Below are 18,185 nucleotides of genomic sequence, written 5' to 3' on the forward strand. Positions count from 1 at the left end.
TGCAGTGCCTGGGATAAGGATGTAGGCAGCCGCAGCAATAGCAGCGTTAGTAGCTATGATAGCGATGGCGCTACTGAAGAGGCGTCATGCAACGTTGTTTTTCATACGGGCACGGCCGGGCGACGGACAGCAATGACACCAGCGGCAGTGCAGGAAAATAAGACCAGACGGCACAGGAGCAAGAAGGACACCCGAACCGGCAGGGCTCGACCAGTAGCAGTTGCTTCTGCTACAGCGGCAGCTCAGGCACCAGTAACAGAGCAACGGTACTCACTGCGGTAGCGGAGTGGAGCCATCAGCGATCACGGTGTCTCTTTCCTCTATACGTTCTTGTTCAGAGCGAACTCTCAGGACAGACTGCTGCATCAATGGATGCTGCACCATTTTTTGGTCACTTCACTGGCTCACACTTCAGCGTCGGTCGCGCGCGCGGGCAACACGTCGGATCACACGGACAGAAAGACACATACAAAACTCGCACATCGGACACACCGCCGGCGCAGGAGCGGGTCATTTCTGCTCTACTTCTAGACGGCGATTTCGCAGCCAGTCATCAGCACAGTAGCTGTCTATGGTGGTAGCGCGATGCTGGCTGTTAAAGACGATGTTACTAGGGCTGCAACTGGCTAGACCTCCAGCTTGAACTGTTCATGCTGATCGTCGGTGTCGGACGTTTTTGTCGCTGTGTTGTTTCGCACTGATCCCTGGTGACTCTGCTCTAACGGTACGATCGCTGCTGACGATATTTCTTTGAGGGGCCGAGTGAGGTGTGGCCTCAACCATGCTGCGCTGTTCCGTCGTCGCCTGTTTTCCCAATTTCTGTCTCCTCGTATGTCAGCGAAAGTGATCGAAGACTTACGCAGCCGGCCAGAGTCAGGTAGACGACGCATCGTATCAATCGATCGATCGATCGATCGGTCGGTGTTTCGGCTCCCTGTGGCATACTGTTTGTCTGTGTCTGAGTTTCGAACTAATAATAGAAGGACAAAATCGAACAGGGCGTTATCTGCCATCATGCGCTAGCACAACTGGATCTCGCTGTGCATTACTTTGGAGCATGTACTTTACTGAGTTGGCTTACTCTAATGTAAACTTTGCATAGTCCTAGATAGTTCTTCATGCTGATTCGGATTTGTGTGACATATTCGCAAAGCGTGAATCTTCAAACAGTGCTCCGCGCGCATTAAACAAGAAAACATAGCGTAGCAAAGAAAATTTGCGTTTCCCAGGGAATGTCTTCTAGTAGTGTCTAGGATTATGTTACTTTCACAAATTATGCTCAGTTTTCAAGCCGTCTGGTACTTCACGGTAAGTGCTCAAACATCTAAAACCAACAAATAAATTTGATAGGCAGAAATGTATCTAAGTAGACGATTTTGAGAATATTTTAGTTAAATGCATTTATAATATCCTATTGCATCCATATAAAAGAAGCTATCTAGACGCTTCGTTTTCGCGCTACGTTATCACTTCATTATAGCATGTGTAGAATGCAAAGCTGATTCTTCGATACCGATCAACCGCCGGTTTTTGCTGAAAAAAATCTATATATCATCTAACGCGTGTTGAATCGTCACGATCTGCTCGTCGTATCCGAGGTTTAAGCGACGATTACCATGCGCTGTGAGTCCCCGACGTCGTCGAGGTTTGCGTCCCGGTGCCCTATTTTCTGATGATTAATAGGTGTCGTCATCACTAATATCTTGTCTAACGCTTTTGTACGGCATACACCTGTTTACGAGAAATGCAGGAGCAATATAATATAATAATAATAAATTAGTATACGGGTACCAGCGTACACCTTTTTGACATTTTAAATAGTAGAGTATACAGCGAAGATAATTAGAGAAAAATAAAGCAAATTTGCCCAAAATGCATGGCCAACCTATGTTCAGTTCCACTTTCGCATTTATTGTTATAAATTCGGGAAGGTCATTTTTGTCGTTGCCGAGCAAACCGATTCATCAAAGACCAAACACTAGTACACGACTGGTCAAATAACGAAATTTAATTATATGAACGCGTTATATAAGTTTCAGAAAATATGATATGATTTGTGCAATCGCTCCTGCGTTAATACATCGTGTTTCACGTAGATATTGGCATATGACTAGGCCTTTTTATTGTCACTTAACTTGTTCTTGTTCCGCGATCATAATAATGTTGGTAAGATCATCAGAAAAGCTGGGTCTGCCTGCTACGGATTAAGTAACAGATGTACTAATTCTATTATTTTGTTTTTTCATCGTTCATTCAGTGCACCTTTCTGAAACCGTGCGCTTCAGCTGAAACTCTAGATGAGGTTCTATTCACGAATTAATAGGTTAGAGTTAGCGAAAGAAAGATCGGGATAAAACAAGACGCGAAAAGCATACGCCGGAATGTAATTTACGTTTAGGCAAACAAAGAATTGAATTTTGTTTGTCCGAGGCAATCACTGAGTAAGCGCCTCGACTTCAGCGCTGAGTGAGTAAGCACTTTATAACATATTATGAAGCGCCTTCAGCACCATTTGACCTTCTTGATAAAAGGATGGTTCGTGGCTTGAATTCTGCTCAAATGCCTGTTTTCAAACATTGATGGCTCTACCTATAGAGTCATTCTATATATTCGAAAGGTAATAAGCTCCGTCCGCTTGACCCAGACACACTGCTGTACCCTCTATGATATGGCGTGTTAAGATGTGACATAAATACAGCCTACCACTGTTCCAACCCTATCAGAAAGTATTCCTGAAAACGATATTTGCCGTATAATTACAGCATTCTAATCCGTTACTCTCGGCGCTAATGCAGTTTCATGTGTATGTTATAGCTGAACTAATAAAGAACTAAAAAAGTTTTGCATAGAAACTATGCACTTACCATACCGGACAACGGGTCAAATCGAACCAAACAAAGGAGATCACTGAGAGAAGTGAGAAAGTTCGTAAAATTATTTATTTTGATTTGTCCAAATACTGTATTATATATGAACACAGACCTCGTAGAGATCTCAATTGCTTTAAACGGTGGATTAATAGCTAGGTGCCACAAGAGTCAACAAAAATCCCACAAGCATATCTTATCTGTGCGTCGGTGCTTGCCGCTCTGCCGATACTGGCATACGATGTGGGAGTTTAGTCAGAACATACAATGAGTACATCGAATAAAGCTAAACAATCATGTAGCATATAAACATTAATTATAAATTCGTATAATAAAGTACATGAACAATTTACAATGCTAAAAATTGGACAAATATAACGAGCCCTACATTTAGTTCTATAAAAGAATGGCTGTAATCCACTCATGATAATGCTGTATAAATGTGGATTTACTTAATCAACAAATACCATGTTTTTCCTTATTTAGCCCATTATCCAGCGAACGTTTGGCTGTGCCATGATCGCAGTAGTATCATAAGCGTAATGGCGGGCATTTTAAATAGAGGGGTGTTGACAGGATGTACGTCCTCGCATCCTGCACAAATAGAATAGAAGGAATTATTCAATTATATCTCTATGCAAGCGCCGGTTAGGATCGAAATTATTGAGCAATCTCGTGGCGACTGTCGTGACGTAGGCTAATACACGTTTTGGTTTTCCTTTGTGTACGTCAGCTGGGAAGTACGAATGAGCAAGTATTTGAAGAGCCACAGATTTTAACAAGGCTAAATTATTTACTTGGCATGGACTAAATTGGTTTTGACCCGCTGCCCGTATATTATTATTCCATAAAATTTCCGTCAGAGATAAGATATATCCAAAGACTATCTCTTATTTTATCCAATTTCATGGTGTTTATATTAGAAGAAAATAAATTACTTTCAATCATAAGTGATTAAGTGACCAACTATCAAATTATGCATAAGCTATAATGAGATGTATTTGGCATTTCGTAATTGTTGGTATACCGCTGTGTTCCAGGTACTGGTGGTGTGTAGCTTGATATACACTGTAGTTGGTAGAAGCCAAATGAGCTGCGGATCTCGACTGGGAGCTCGTGCCTTTGTGCATCCTCCGTGCGACCTTTCGAGACGAAGCTTTTGTGTCGAACCCGGTGATAGCTATCCATGGTTAGTCATTGCACCGTACCTCTTAGGTTGATCACGTTATCATATACGTGTGAAGTTTTTTTTAAACACATTTTTAGGATGAAAATAACGGTAGGACTAGTAAGAACATTCAGACATTTTCTTCGTCAACAAATAGAAGCAACTTATCGTCTATAATGTCTCATCATACTAATTTTTTAGTTATAGAGAATGTACAACAGCACTTTTATGATTCATCTCTAACATCCTATTTAGTCAACACAAAGATACAAGATAATTAACACCAATGATTCACTACTTAAACTTCCATAAATAAAAGCCGACAGTAAGCCGGAGGTAATACAATCCTATAGAGTTTCGTAAGAGCACAACTGTGGGTCACTTTTTAAACATTTTGAAATACTATTGGTATTTTCCAAGTAATATTCAGAAAACTGCACCTTGATCATACACACACACAAATACAAATTGTTTTCGTTATGAGGTACGCAGCGACGGTTCGAGCGGTACTTTCACTTGGGCTCCGTTGATGACATTTGTTCTTCCAAAGGGCTAATACAAAACAGATGCGAGCGCTGAACGGTTCTTGCCGTTTTATCCGGCAAACTGTATAAAGGACATAACGGTACTTCTGCCTCGTGTTGTTCCTATTACTTGGATCGGTACGCGAATAATCACAACTACCTCTCCTGTCTTCTTCCGAAAATATGTATCAACAGTTTCAACCAATGAACGCAGTCAGTACTTCTTGCGCGTTACGCATTTTATTCACATGATTCTAAAAGCCCGTCTTGCATTTGCGAAACTGATTATAAAGCGAGAGGAAAAACAGCTATTTCTACGAATTGGTAATTCACTCAACAAGCTTGAAGCGTTGAGTTGATATTCTGTCCGTTAAAAATGGATAAACTTTCCTGTTAATTATTAGGTATACTTTAACAGCTTTAAGAATCGATGGCTTTAAAGGTTTTTTTTACATGCTCTACTCTATTGTCATACGGTCACTTTGTCAACTATAAGACTGCATATTGAATGTAGGTTTGTGTAGGACTCCGAAGAAAGTGATTTCTTCGTTCGTAGGTCCTTCGTAATGTTTATACAACTTTCCCTCTAAAAAATACCAGTCTTTTATCGAGAGGTAATACAAGCCTTAAAATCCTTTTCTATCAGAAACACCGGCTTTTTTCAAGCTTGTTTGACAATTCTAGAAGGCTTCATAACACTTTATTTAAAAATAAAGTATGAAAAAAATAAATTTTTTCCTTCTAAGTGTATGACGCCACTTAGGCATAAAAGGCCAGACTTGTACACCTGTAAGGATTGCCAAAATAAATCTAAAAAAATTACTCAGTTCTACAGTCAGAGAAAGTGGAGCCCTTGTTTATTTAGCAAAGCAAGTTTCTCAAAATTATTCATTAAAACAACTCCATTGGTAGCCGCCCGTTGAGTCAGCTCAAGCAATACTGGCTCTCCACAAATGCATCTTTGCAATCATTGTTTTATGATTGATCATTTTAAGACGTTGTAAACTGTATATCGTTATGAGTATATGCTTTGACACCTTTAGATCCACCGGGAAGCTAGGTACGAACGCGAGGGCAGTAAATCAAACGTAGTTAGTTCCGCGTGTGTTACTATGGCAATGACTGGAATCACGGAAAATGGCTTTCAGTTTAAAGAAAGCGTACTAACGTCGGCTTTTCCATATCGCCCATCCAAAAAAAGCGTGCTCGATTTTCGACAAAACAATTTTATCACTTGATTTTTGACTTCAAGTTAATTGTCATTCGGAACAGAATGATTGTCTAGAGTGAGAAGCTTATTGTTGCTTAGATATCTTTTTAAATAGGGCTGTAAATTAAATGGTTTGCTTTTAATATTTTTATAGAGAGCTTTCACGTCTATGGGCATATTATTCGCGCTATGATTAATTAGGTTGACCCCAGAAATATGTATGTGCTATTGCACATTTGTCGCTAATACAGTTTCACAATATACTCGTTAATTTAAAGCGAACAATCGCGTTAACAGGAAAGCCGTTCGACGCTACATTTACGAGAATCAAGGTCTTATGCGACGAATGTACGGAGACCAAAGGCAAGGGGAGCTACTCACGCAAGAAGTTGTACAAGAACGGAAAAGATTTGACAGCTCTGCGCGCAGCGGTCGCCTACTGCAAATTTTGAACGAGCACGATATTCAAGATCTTCAAAATATTGACGAATTACGTGCGTTAGTTCAGAGAGCTGGACATTTCGGTGAACATGAAAACCTCATGAACGGTCAACAAGCAACAATAGAGCCTCGACGGAGCGTCCGTTTTAATAGCAGGTATGTCGTCTCGTGCTGAAAGATCACTGGGTGTCGCCAAACCTCTGCGGGGTAGTCACTTGATGGACATCTTGACCATGTCTATTAAAAATGGTATCAAGTTTATAAAAACAGGTCGACAAAGACAAGGTAGTTTTAAACTAAATAATGATCTCACTGCACACTGTTAGCGCCCCAACCTAAACCAATTACACAGCCATGGCCTAGGTGAATTAGAAACAAAGAAGCATTTGGGGAGTATCTGAAGACCGGGTCTGAATAGCAAAACTATGCTGGACATGCTCTGGCCATGTACTCACTACGATAAATCTAATTGTATGAGTGTGTTTGTGTGTGTGTGTCAGGCAAATTTGAGCTGACCGATCGCATTAAGGTGTTTTTTGCACTTGTTTATTCATTATTACGAAACAGATATTCATCTTTCGACGATCCACTCTCTGTTCCCGTAACAGAAGATGGTGCTGATAGTGAACTTTTGCCATCATCTCCAACGCCTCCAGACCAAAACACGCAGCGTCATTCGTTGCAGTCACAGCCAGATCCTCCGCAAGAAAACGTTTCTTCTAAGAGCCGCGGTAACTACAACGCGCAGGAAACATCTAATGCTGATTTCGGAATGGCCGTCGAGGAGGCTGAATTAAATAATGATCATGTCGAGAAGGGTGTAACGATCCCCCAAGTAGAAACAACCTCAATGATAGCTGAGACAATGCAGACTGGTCCTAATCCGACAACGCAAAGAGCCCCAATTGGCCTCAGTAACATTGCAGGTTTGTCCTGTATCTTTGAAGAATATTACACATTAAAGCCTTGGCAAAATATATCCCTTAACTTATTTGAAGATTTGAACCTATTAATACAGCGAGTCCATCTCTTATTTCAGAGCCTTTCTAAATTATATAAGCTAGCCGAAAAGACCTCGTAACCTGTATGATACTTGCAATGATTATACACTTCGTATTGGTAAATACTAACTAATAACTAAATAAATAACTGAACCGTTTTAGTAGATTTTCAATCAAGCCCGAAATCGATTTTATTACTTAAGTCAGATGCTATGCCATTATTGCCAATTTACTTAACAGTTGCAGCTAATCTAGAGGTGTCGTCTGAAGGAAGCGTAAGCGTGATGGCATCAGGAAGACCTCCAGGAACGAACCAGAAGCCCGGAAGTATGTACATTTTAGGTAACTTCTTTCGTCCATTCGCATATATAGTATATTAGCTGTCAGTAGTCTTATTATGCACGGTTCAGCTGAGAGCTTCTTTTCATAAGTAACAAAACTTGTCCCATTTTATGCCATTAGACGAAGCGTACGTTGTCAGCTACATAGTATTAAAATAAATCAGAGTATATTTGATGATATTGGTCAGGTTTGCTTGAAATAAATGAGCCATCAGTTACAACAAAGCCTTTAGAGGGCGCAACGGTATGGACAACCATTCCAATGAAGAGTTCAACGACAGAATTACCAGAGGTACTTGCAATGTATACACCACATACCGATGACGAGCGGCAACCTGACGATGAGGTAAAAACCGACGCAGATGTTAATTTACAATACATAAACTTGATTGCTGAAATCAATTTATTTAGGCTCTAGAATACCTAAAATATTCCCGTAAACTCAAATCTATGTGAATAAAAACTCCACTAATGTATTTCAATTGTTTTATTAGTAGCTGCTGTCGATTTCTTTTAAATCTTTCGTTACGTGCTTTGGTCTAGCTACGGCCGGACGAGTTGAATCGGATTTAGGAAATAGATAAAGATGTCTTTCAAGGCCACGCGCTCAAAGAGTATACGTTGACTGTTGATCAAGCAAGTTCTGGCATTTCCGGCTTACTATCCGTGACAACACTTAAAAACTGGTACAATAAAGGCAACAGTCAATATATCGCCAACCTGCAAATGCAACTTACGTCGTTATTTGCAGTTGCCGTTCTCTTCCATCGACGTCCCACTTGACGCTAAACGGCTTGGGGAGTCGAATAAGATCAGCGAAGACGATTCAGCAACGTTAAGAACGTCCCCTACAGCTGATATAACAACGCCAACGTCTATCACACCTACAAAGGTTACAAATGATTCTTCCTGGAGCAGTATTAATGAACAAAATGCAACTAAGAGCTCGATCGAGCCTCTAAAAGCAAGCGTTTCCAGCAACACTGTACCATCGCGCAGGTATAAATCGTATCAAATGTTCGATCTGTCACAAATACCTGACAGTTTCTACTTTGTATCATGTATGAACGCCTGACATCAAATGAGAACGAATTATAAGCATATATACGATATGTATGACATTTGTCAACAGAGTCTGAATTGAAAAAGGAGAACACAGTCATTTTGGTTTTATATTCCTGTCATCCTTTCGCTTGTCACATGGAACACACTCTCCCCTAAATGGCTTATTACAATACCAAACTATTGGACCCAGTATATAATGGACAAAATCTAGAGTGCAAAGCAGTCAGTTTCTAAGGTGAAACAGGCTTTTTACTATTACCCTCAGGCCTTCTGAGCCTCAAATGCGATAATTCTTCCTGTTCCGTAGGTTAGCCTATTCACTTTAGAAAAGACGGGCTTTATCAAATGGCCGTTTTTTACATTAATGGTCGACCACATAACTGGTTTCGCTCATAGGACGTTTTGGCGCCGTGTGGAAACAGATCAGAGTTTTCGAGCGTTTGCCACCGAAATAACAGTTTTCTTTGCCCGCGATAGAAGGTTTGTTCTTAAAACAAGTTTCGACAGGGCAATGGGACGCTCTGTATGTGCCGATTAGATGTATAAAAAACAAAAATAATCCCCAAAAGAGACCCCAAAAAAAAACTCCACCTATAGAGACTTTTCTTTAAGTAAATCAACGTGTTATTGTTGACATAATATTACTTATATATATTATTGATATAATACCAATGCTTGATCGATAACAATCGATCAAGCATTGGTATTAATGTTGTTAAATAAACTTTGCCGTTTCCTCAAATATAAAAGATTACGTTCTAGATTAACTTTCTTATTTCGAGGTACGCTCTTCCTAAATAAAGCTTTTTCTTTTATAGTTTCGTTCTCTTTCACAACACACTGATCAGTAATACAAACCTACTTAATAAAGGAGAAGATTCCCTCAGTAAACACAGGTTCAACCGTAGTCTTTGCGTCACATATTCCTTCAGTCTTTTCTTCGTTTTCACGCGATCTGAAAACTTTTGCTTGTAGGAGACCTCCGCCAATTCTCGATGTACCAAGACCTATGCCCACAGAAGAAGATCAATCGACAGCGGATCAAATTAAGGGCATGTAAGTAGGTCTGAATAATAATTGTACAAGTAGCGACATATCGTACCGATTTATTGGTACACGGAATTGTGTTCTAAGTAAATAATATTATTCACTTTGGCTTATCTTTATCATGCTTTATTTCCTTTAAGTGCTGCGTGTCCAACGAATGAAGAAGTTGTATCCCCATATTGGGCCAACAACACTCGTGGCGAGGTTCTGGCACTTCTTAATGTACACCCTTTCGAACAATACATCCATTCGGAAACCTGCGCGTAAGTAACGTCGCAAATCATCTATGGGTAATTGCCTTCGTGCTGAACAAACACAGTTATTCACTTCAGAGCATGATGAAGTATGGCAGCTAGTTCTGCCAAACAACACAATCTATGCCGGCATTTTTGATTTTGCATGCATAAGTAGCTGAGGGCCGAATCATGGGTTATCCAAATTTCAGGCAGGTAACTCCAACAACAATTGACATTTCCAACGCTCTACCAGCGAGGTCGCAAAAAAAAAGCAGAAGATTTTTCGTAGGATTTCTTACTGATGACCGGTTTTTTATCAAGCAAAAATGACACCTGATTTGTTACTGTGATTTCTCTTATGGATGTACGGTGGATCTTCATGAGACAGGCGTTTCATTGGTTACAGAACTATCTTCATTCCGCTGATTTTGTTTTAGATTCAACAAGGAGCAGATGCTATGTCGCCGGGGGTGCCGATGTGAGCAACAATTCCGACTGCATCGGTTGCTGGCGTTCGATCCACATGATGACTGCCGCGGAGTATTTTCCGACTGGTTCCGATTCCCTGCAGGATGTGTTTGCGTCTGTTATGATCTTTTTGGCCTTTCTGCCCTTTTTAAACTATAACTTGCCGTACCGTGACTTTTAATATATTTTGATAGAAATTTTTATTTTTTGCAGAAAAACGACACAGTTTTATATGGGAGGACATTAGCTAATGCTTAGATAATATGCAGGACATACGAAACGAATCCTTGCGAATAAGAGATCGGCTTACAAATACAATCCCGAAAGTTATTTAGATCGTTTGTATGTTAAATTAAGAAGTGCGGTCGTTTCATGAGCTTTTTAAAGGTCTTGATTTGTTTAACTGAGTCAATTTAGGTTCGTGCAAAACAATGTAATTCTCTTCTTGAGAAGCCAATAAAGACGAAATAAAGTACGTTCCGAAATTCTAATAATTGCCGTTTATGTTCGGAACCAGAGGCGACCATCAACGCTATGTATGTCCAGGTAATATGTATGTCATTGCAGGTAATAACAAATAGTAAATGTGAAGATGCAGTGGGACGTACCAACTGATAGAGGAAAAACAGAATTTAAAGGTGATCCCAAAAGTAGCTTGTTGACGAAACCAATGCGTTTTGGCAAAAATAAAGTACAATACGCTAATAATACTTCATGCTTTAATAATGTCAACGATCCTGTCCTTCCTAACCTACCCATGATAATTCCACCAATCTAAAGTTTACAGTTGTTTATACAATTATTAACTTTAAAATATTTTTGAAAATTTTTGATATTTTACCATTTATGTGCTAAAATATAGGACAAAACCAAAAGTGGGCAGCTACAGTTGAAGCGAAGATGGAAGTAGGTATGTATATTAATATAGATATGTATATTAAAAATATATATACACGTGTGTATAAAAAATATACACGAGAGATGTGATCAAATAAACAAAACACGTATATTCAAAAGAGATATTTTTACTTAAATCTAGTTCTTAAATCTGTCTCTTATTTTGTGATATCCATGTCACTTCACAAATTACATAGTCACTATATAAGTGCCTTAAATAATCGCCTGCACTATCTACACAATATTTTCGTAACGTTTAGGTATAGATTTATATATAGTTGCTTGTTGCCGTTGGTCATTTCACACGCATTCACGGTATACCCGGTTTCATTTTGTCAATAAGCATAGGGGTGCTGTGTATAGAAGATATCTCCGTCAGCGTGCTGTAACCCTAAAAAAAATAAGTGGCTACTAACGGATTAGATTAGAACCAGAACAAACACAAAATAACGCACATTTCATGATCTGGCCAGTCACAGCTTTTTCGCCAAAGGCAGAAGAGCAGATTACCCCAAGTCAATTAAGTAAAAGGTAAAGAGTTAAACCTTACTGGTCCCAGCTTTCTAACAAAATGCAGAGCCTCGTAACTACTTAGGATATTTATTCGAAATAGTAAGATAAGCAGAGCAAAGGCAGGTTTTCTGAAACAACCACAGTTTGTGTTTTATAATTTCAGTGAACGTATTAACAGTAAACTAGATGAACAAATCTTGAAAAATGAATGACAACAACAAAAATGTCCGAATGTTAGCCTTATATGCTGCAAATATTCTGACATGAAAAATTCTAACATAACGCCGCTAAATAAATAACCAATTTTTTTCAATAACATTCACAAGTAACAATACCATGGTATAAGTGATTCTATTATAATATGATAGTTTAAAAAGTACCCATGCAGTGCTAATTACGAACTTGTTGTTATTTTTACAAGTTTCATTTCGATTAACTGAATGAACAGAATATCTGTTGCGTTTGGTAAATATCCATAGCGATTGTTACAATTGGTCCAAGTATATTTACCAATGAGTAAGTTAAGGAATTTGCCCAACAATACCAAGTGACTTTGGAGTCGGTTGCTCTTCATACTGGCTTTACTCTATAATTCCGTTACCTCATATACAGAATTTTATATAATAGCTTAGGCGAGAAATTCTGTATAATATAATAGAGGGATGTTGGATATAGGGATAGCCGTATGGAGCAGCAGCTGATAGGGGGTTAGAGTCAAACGATGTGTCTAGTGTTTTTTTTTGACAAATCAAAAGTTACTCCAGAAAAACATATGTATCAAAAAATATCGTGTTAGGAATAATTATTTTATGAAAACTTGCTTAGTCACTAAATTCACTTAAGGCGACTTCATTTATTTGTAATTTCTATTACTACTTTCTCATGTTCTGGTTCCTTCGAGTAATAGTCACTGGCATTCCATTTCTCGATCTGAGAACCATTTCCGCAGAGATTTCAAGTTTGTCGATTCCAACTAATGACCGAATTGAGAAATCGCGCAGTAGCCTTGACAAAACAACTTTTTCCTCCATTAGTGCAAAACGTTGACCTGAAAATAATTCGGATCATTTTATTAAGTCTTGAATGGAACCGTAAAGAAATTATCATATTAGTATTTAGCAACAATAGATAAACAAGCAAATCTTCTCTACAGTATCGAAGTGTTAATACATATACCACGATGGCATTCGGTCGATGCATTATGTATGTCCCAGGCGGCCGTACTAGGAATCAAGGAAAATACATCTCAAATCTCTGAAAATATTGGTCATTATTAAGAACTTTTACATATATATATTGCTAGGGATCCTTAATTAGGCATGGAGTGAACTTTCGAATATAGCCGAAACCAACGGGTATGGTAAATGCATAATTGTCACTAGTCATAAGTAGGTATAACAAGAAATATATAAATATGCCTTTTAATCCGGCACGATTTTTTGGACAACTCATACACACGGATCTATCAACTCAAGCAGTAAATAATGTTAGCTGCATAAAACTCGAACTGAGACAGCGCGGCTTACGTACGTATTTGGAAAAAACGTTCCATTCCCGGTATCTAACCACCGATGTTTTGTATATCAGCTTAAATAAACTGATAGCTCGACCACAAGGTTGCTCGTACGCCGTATGTCACAAGGGTAGATATACTAAGATGATAGTCTAATAATGAGTATTTACACACATAGTTAAAAGCTGGAACAATTGTTTTTTGGTCGAGTTAGACGTTTACTTTGAATATATTCTTATCAACGTGACTGCCCTTTTGAACGTACTATTCTAAAGATACTGGTTATGCGAGCACGATTTGCTCTACACCGATTTTTCCCAGCAGAACAGTTTTTAAACTGTTCTGCGGTTTATAATTATGCCATCGTAATCTGGTCTTACGTTGCAGAAGGAACAGTCGCTAGCTAATGACGAGAATACCTATATATATATCTATCAACATAAAAAATATATAAACATTAGTACTATATTATAGTACTAATGTTTATATATTATTTTTTTGCATTACATTCATAATAATTCTCAAAGCTAAATGATATGCATAAAATGCATATTTGTTCTTATTATTAGTTTTCCTTCTCACATAATAGTTTTGATTTTGCTTCGCTGAGTTAATGAATCAAGTAAAGTCACTATTGCCAATTAAAATGAGAGATCTCGCTTCTTATAAATAACGAATTTGTAACGAATATATTCTTTGGTATCTTTACAGTAAATCTTCTAACTTGCTCACCTATACAATTTCTAGGTCCTGCTGAGAACGGAATATAGGCAAACGGATGTCTGCCAGTCATATTCTCAGGAAGAAATCGCTCGGGTACGAACTCCTCTGGTTTAGGAAACGTTGCGCTGTCCCGATGAAGAGCATAAGAAAACACCAATACTACGCTTCCCAGGGGTATCCGATAGTTACCTGAAAACGTTCAATTTTGCATCATAAATTATATCAATACTACAAATAAATAGAAGGAAACGAGCGTAATAAAAACACATTTGGAACATTCAGTACGTCCCCAAGCTTAAATTTTGCATAAGGGAGCTTGTTACAGGTTTAAAATACATAACGATATAACATATCATTTTCATAAGTTCTTTAATTCTGCATATATCATCAAGGGCTTGACGTATAGGCTATATATATTTGCACGTAACTCCTGATTTCTAATTGGTATGCCTTGTGTTTTACGTATAAAATCTGCTACACGTTCTGGATATTTCAAGGCGGTAGATGGGGTTATGCCAAAATTTCTTCCGAAACATCTCAAAACCTAAATTTTCCATCAATTTTAAGTACATCAAAGCCTTCTGCCTGATTAAATGAATCCCCTCTATATCTATTAGGCAATTTCACATACTCTGCATATCTTTCCACTGAGATCAAGTGTGAAAAAGCAAAGATTCGTGAATCTATCCACAATATGTACATCAAAGGCCTGAGACGGCTCCTTTGCAGTCATTAAGACATTGTGCTGCTGCTTTCGGATTTAAAAACTATAGAATTTTACGTGTATAAATTTAGTAATAGTTCGGGATCACATCTTAATTATTTGATTACACCAGAGGTGCAAAATCGAATATCAAAATGATCTTAAAAAATATCTTGTATATTTGAAAGATCGGTATAAAATAGTTTGAATTAGAGAATGCTACGAAGTAAACAGATAAAAAAACTTTCGCCAAAGTAAAAATTTTTTAAAATTTTTACTTCGGCGAAGATTATTGTAAAAAATTATTTTGGTAAGCGTTGAACGAACGCCAACCAGCTTTTGCGATAGTGGCGAGTCTAAATTGACATTCTTCCCTATGCTTTGTTTCTGAGACTGTTTCAAAAAAAAAAACATATTTAGCAGGGTTTTGCATATGGTTGAAATATCAATCCTAATGTCAACATAGCCACCATTCGCCGCAATTACAGCTTCCATTTGGGACCTAAACCACTTACTAATCACTTTCGTAATATTCTTTCTTTAATCTCCAAGTAACTTTTTGATGACAAGCATGTGAGACGTGATACTGGAAGATGTCAATTCATTAAAGGTTTACTAAAATAAGCTTATATAAAAAAAAGGCTGATAGCAGGGCAAAGGTCCTGAAAATACAAGGTTTAAAAACGCCAAGGAGTGCGAAACGAACGCATTCTGATTAGGGGAAACCACCTGCCAAAGTTTTCTCCAATTCTCTGAACACGCTACCTTGTACGTTGCTGTATAATACTATACTTTTGTTATTACGCAGCGCAAATGGACTGTGATTGAAAAATGGTGGAGTAAAAGTTGTCGTGGAGGTGCATACGTTCAATTAAGCGAGAAACAGTTAATCAGCCTTTGTATAAATTCTCGAGCCTTTTTTTTAAATCTGCTACTAAATGCCTAGATACTAAACACAATTTTGGCCGTACTCACAAAAACTCATTATGTGCTTGGGCCGTCAACAGGGCTATTTGGCATGGTGTCGACGAATTTTCGTAGATTCAACAGTGATCGCATCTAGTAAGTCCAAATGTATAAGCTACTGTTGCTAACTTATACTGCATTTGAGTGTTTCGCTTACATAGGCATACTTATTATGAAACAAAATATATTTCTAGGCTGAAATGAGATATTATCAATAAGCATCACAAAAATTATATTATCTTTGTCATAGTAATCTTATGAAATGTCTTCAGCTCTTAAGGCGCTTAGAAGTACTCCTTGTTCAGGACACCAACAAACTTAGAACTGTAACGAAATTCAAGTGGCATTCTGTTTGAGATACACTTACTGACATCGAAAGTCGTATGAACTTCTCGTCCAATAATCGGTACAGAAGGAAAAAGACGCAAAGCTTCCTTAATACAACATTCGAGATATTTCATCTCACGTAAATCATCCACGGTCGCAGGCCGTCTGTCCTCATCGTTCTTATTGTTACCCGTGTGTCCGTCTTTGGTGAAAATGAGATCCAGTTCTTCCTGACACTTGCGCTGTGCTTCGGGATTGTGGCCAAGAAGAAAAATAGTCCAGGATAAAGCCATCGCTGTTGTATCATGACCCTAAATAGTTACATTCCGACGCAAACAACATAAAGGACCAAGTGTGAATGAATGCATCATTACATATTTATCTAAAGGACATTCAAAACCAAACTTGAAGGATCCAGCCGAACAAGTCGTTACCTAACGACACAACGATATATACTTGATACAAAATCGTATGTCATTATTTCAAAAAAACAAGATTACTCAAATGTGTTGTTCTTCTCATCAGTCTGATAAACACCCGCATGATTATTTAATGTTAATTATTATTTATTTTTTTTGTTCTTATTTTTTTTAAATATTAATAAATAGTTTAAATAATTTTCCACTTTACATAACCAAGCGACGCATAATATTTAGTACTAGATAAGGAGAAGAGCTTAGTAGACCCACACTTGTCAAAAGTGGAGTAGACAATATTTTTCCACGCGTCTTACAGTATTGAACAGAACAACAGGGCCCCCCGTATTACAGTGATTAAGATGCTACTTCTAAACAAAAGGCAAAAAATAAACAATACTACTTAGTAAAGAGGCCTTTTCCACATGCATTTCGTAAGGCCGGCTACACTCCGAAAATCAACCAATGATAGCGTACCCTATTTAACGATTTCGTTAGCACATATACATGTGTATATACATATCTGGCCGAAAAATGACACTGTTCTAAGTTCTTTGTAGTTTAAGTCAGAATTCGCAGGTAATTTAATTGTTGGTTAAAAAAATAAAGCCATGAAATGATACATTTTCGAAACGGTTAGTCCGATGTTCAGGTGTATGTCGTAGTGTAACATTGTAAAACGAAATTTATATTTGCATAAATTGTTTTTTTTTTATAGATTAGAAGATAATTCAGAATCAGCAGGTGCTTTAATTAAGTTATTTTTGACACCTATTAGAAAGGACACTGGTGCATTGACACCCGGAGGGATGGCACAACAACGAACGTACCTCGAACATGAACGTATCCACTTCCTCGCGAATATCTTCTTCTGGCAAAAGTTGCGGATTTTTTAGGTGTTCGTCCAAAAGTAGGTCTAGGAAAGCTAAACGTTTTTTGAAGTCCGAACCGCCCACACTCCGATCTAGAAGTTTCTTCGCTTTCCTTTCTCTGATTACGCTAGATAGCAGTAGTCAATTACAGGTGCATTCGTGCAAGAAACAGACATTGATCAGAACGCAAACCTTCTCATCACTACAACTATATGAACTCAAACGACAAGTAAAGCAGATAAATGAATCAACCTAGAAATACGTAATTAGTCCTATTGTGGAATAATTACGTTCAGTACAACTCCAGTAAAACTAAAAGGTTTTACCTTAGGGTTAGTTAGCTACCATATATCACTTACTTAAATTCTTACTTATACTTGCAAATTTCGAGTGATTTTGCTCCTAGATTATTTGAATAGATATTAAGATTTGGCTACATGAGGAACTTCCTTCGGTGTAGTAAATAGGTCCTGCAGCATTACAAGGGTTAAGCGCATCAATAATCTATTCTCACTTAACGTCCACTGCATCTCCTGGGATAATCATAATGTTAAAACAATATAAAATTTCACGCTTATCTAATTTTTGATGCTGTGAGTTGAAAAAAATCATGCTCAGATTACTAAACGACTCTTTCATGGGGTTGTTTTCTGGTTTTTAGAGCAGTATACTTGCTGACCAATGTTGCCGTTAACAAGTATAAAAGTTGGCCGCGTCCAAAAGCCAAAACAGTAGCATCTTCACTTAAAGAGCAACTTAAAAGGCGAAGATAGCTGCCACCTATATCCTTCTCGCCTTACGAGGGCTTCCTATATTTTTTAGAAAGTCCCCAACGCTACAGAAGGCCCATCAGTGCAACCACGACCGTTCAGTCTTTTGAGACTTAA

The 18,185-nt window shown here is 38.1% G+C and overlaps 2 protein-coding genes across 12 annotated transcripts in view; one reads left to right on the plus strand and one right to left on the minus strand.

The window, feature by feature from the left end:
- Positions 1 to 281: 281 nt before the first annotated feature.
- On the plus strand, positions 282 to 11,231 carry spz4 (Spaetzle domain-containing protein 4). Of its 7 annotated transcripts, none has more exons than XM_022788679.2 (10): positions 282 to 1,308; positions 3,908 to 4,056; positions 6,067 to 6,366; positions 6,778 to 6,941; positions 7,452 to 7,553; positions 7,741 to 7,898; positions 8,304 to 8,551; positions 9,593 to 9,673; positions 9,805 to 9,927; positions 10,338 to 11,231. In XM_022788679.2, the coding sequence occupies exons 1-10, from the start codon at positions 1,258 to 1,260 to the stop codon at positions 10,525 to 10,527; spliced, it is 1,566 nt and encodes a 521-aa protein (XP_022644414.1). In that variant the 5' UTR covers positions 282 to 1,257; the 3' UTR covers positions 10,528 to 11,231. The 7 variants fall into 7 exon arrangements, with proteins under 7 accessions (XP_022644414.1, XP_022644410.1, XP_086832728.1 ...); XM_022788675.2 differs by having other exon boundaries at positions 283 to 1,308; positions 6,778 to 7,136; XM_086976602.1 differs by having other exon boundaries at positions 283 to 1,308; positions 7,452 to 7,538.
- A 146-nt stretch (positions 11,232 to 11,377) lies between these two features.
- Positions 11,378 to 18,185, minus strand: part of LOC111243321 (cytochrome P450 4V2-like) — a 183,979-nt gene continuing 177,171 nt past the window's right edge. For 4 of the 5 annotated variants that reach the window (XM_086976606.1, XM_022788682.2, XM_022788681.2 and 1 more), the window contains 4 exons: positions 17,257 to 17,425; positions 16,051 to 16,321; positions 14,024 to 14,203; positions 11,378 to 12,826 (listed from right to left, as the gene is read on the minus strand). In XM_086976606.1, coding sequence (XP_086832732.1) covers positions 12,651 to 12,826; positions 14,024 to 14,203; positions 16,051 to 16,321; positions 17,257 to 17,425 — 796 coding nt within the window. In that variant the 3' untranslated portion in view covers positions 11,378 to 12,650. Of the gene's footprint in view, positions 12,827 to 13,308; positions 13,444 to 14,023; positions 14,204 to 16,050; positions 16,322 to 17,256; positions 17,426 to 18,185 lie in introns of all 5 variants that reach the window. The other variant, XR_015318400.1, reaches the window with a different exon arrangement.

This window comes from Varroa destructor, unplaced genomic scaffold, assembly GCF_002443255.2.
Source record: "Varroa destructor unplaced genomic scaffold, Vdes_3.0 BEIS01000001.1, whole genome shotgun sequence".
Lineage (NCBI taxonomy): Eukaryota > Metazoa > Arthropoda > Arachnida > Mesostigmata > Varroidae > Varroa > Varroa destructor.

What these genes read in the sequence shown, in the direction of transcription:
- spz4 (XM_022788675.2), top strand. Translation starts at nt 1,258, where the DNA reads ATGTTACTTTCACAAATTATGCTCAGTTTTCAAGCCGTCTGGTACTTC. An exon ending in CGGAAGTATGTACATTTTAG is followed by an intron (nt 7,554 to 7,740) that starts GTAACTTCTTTC and finishes GATATTGGTCAG; the next exon opens with GTTTGCTTGAAATAAATGAG. An exon ending in AACACTGTACCATCGCGCAG is followed by an intron (nt 8,552 to 9,592) that starts GTATAAATCGTA and finishes TTTTGCTTGTAG; the next exon opens with GAGACCTCCGCCAATTCTCG.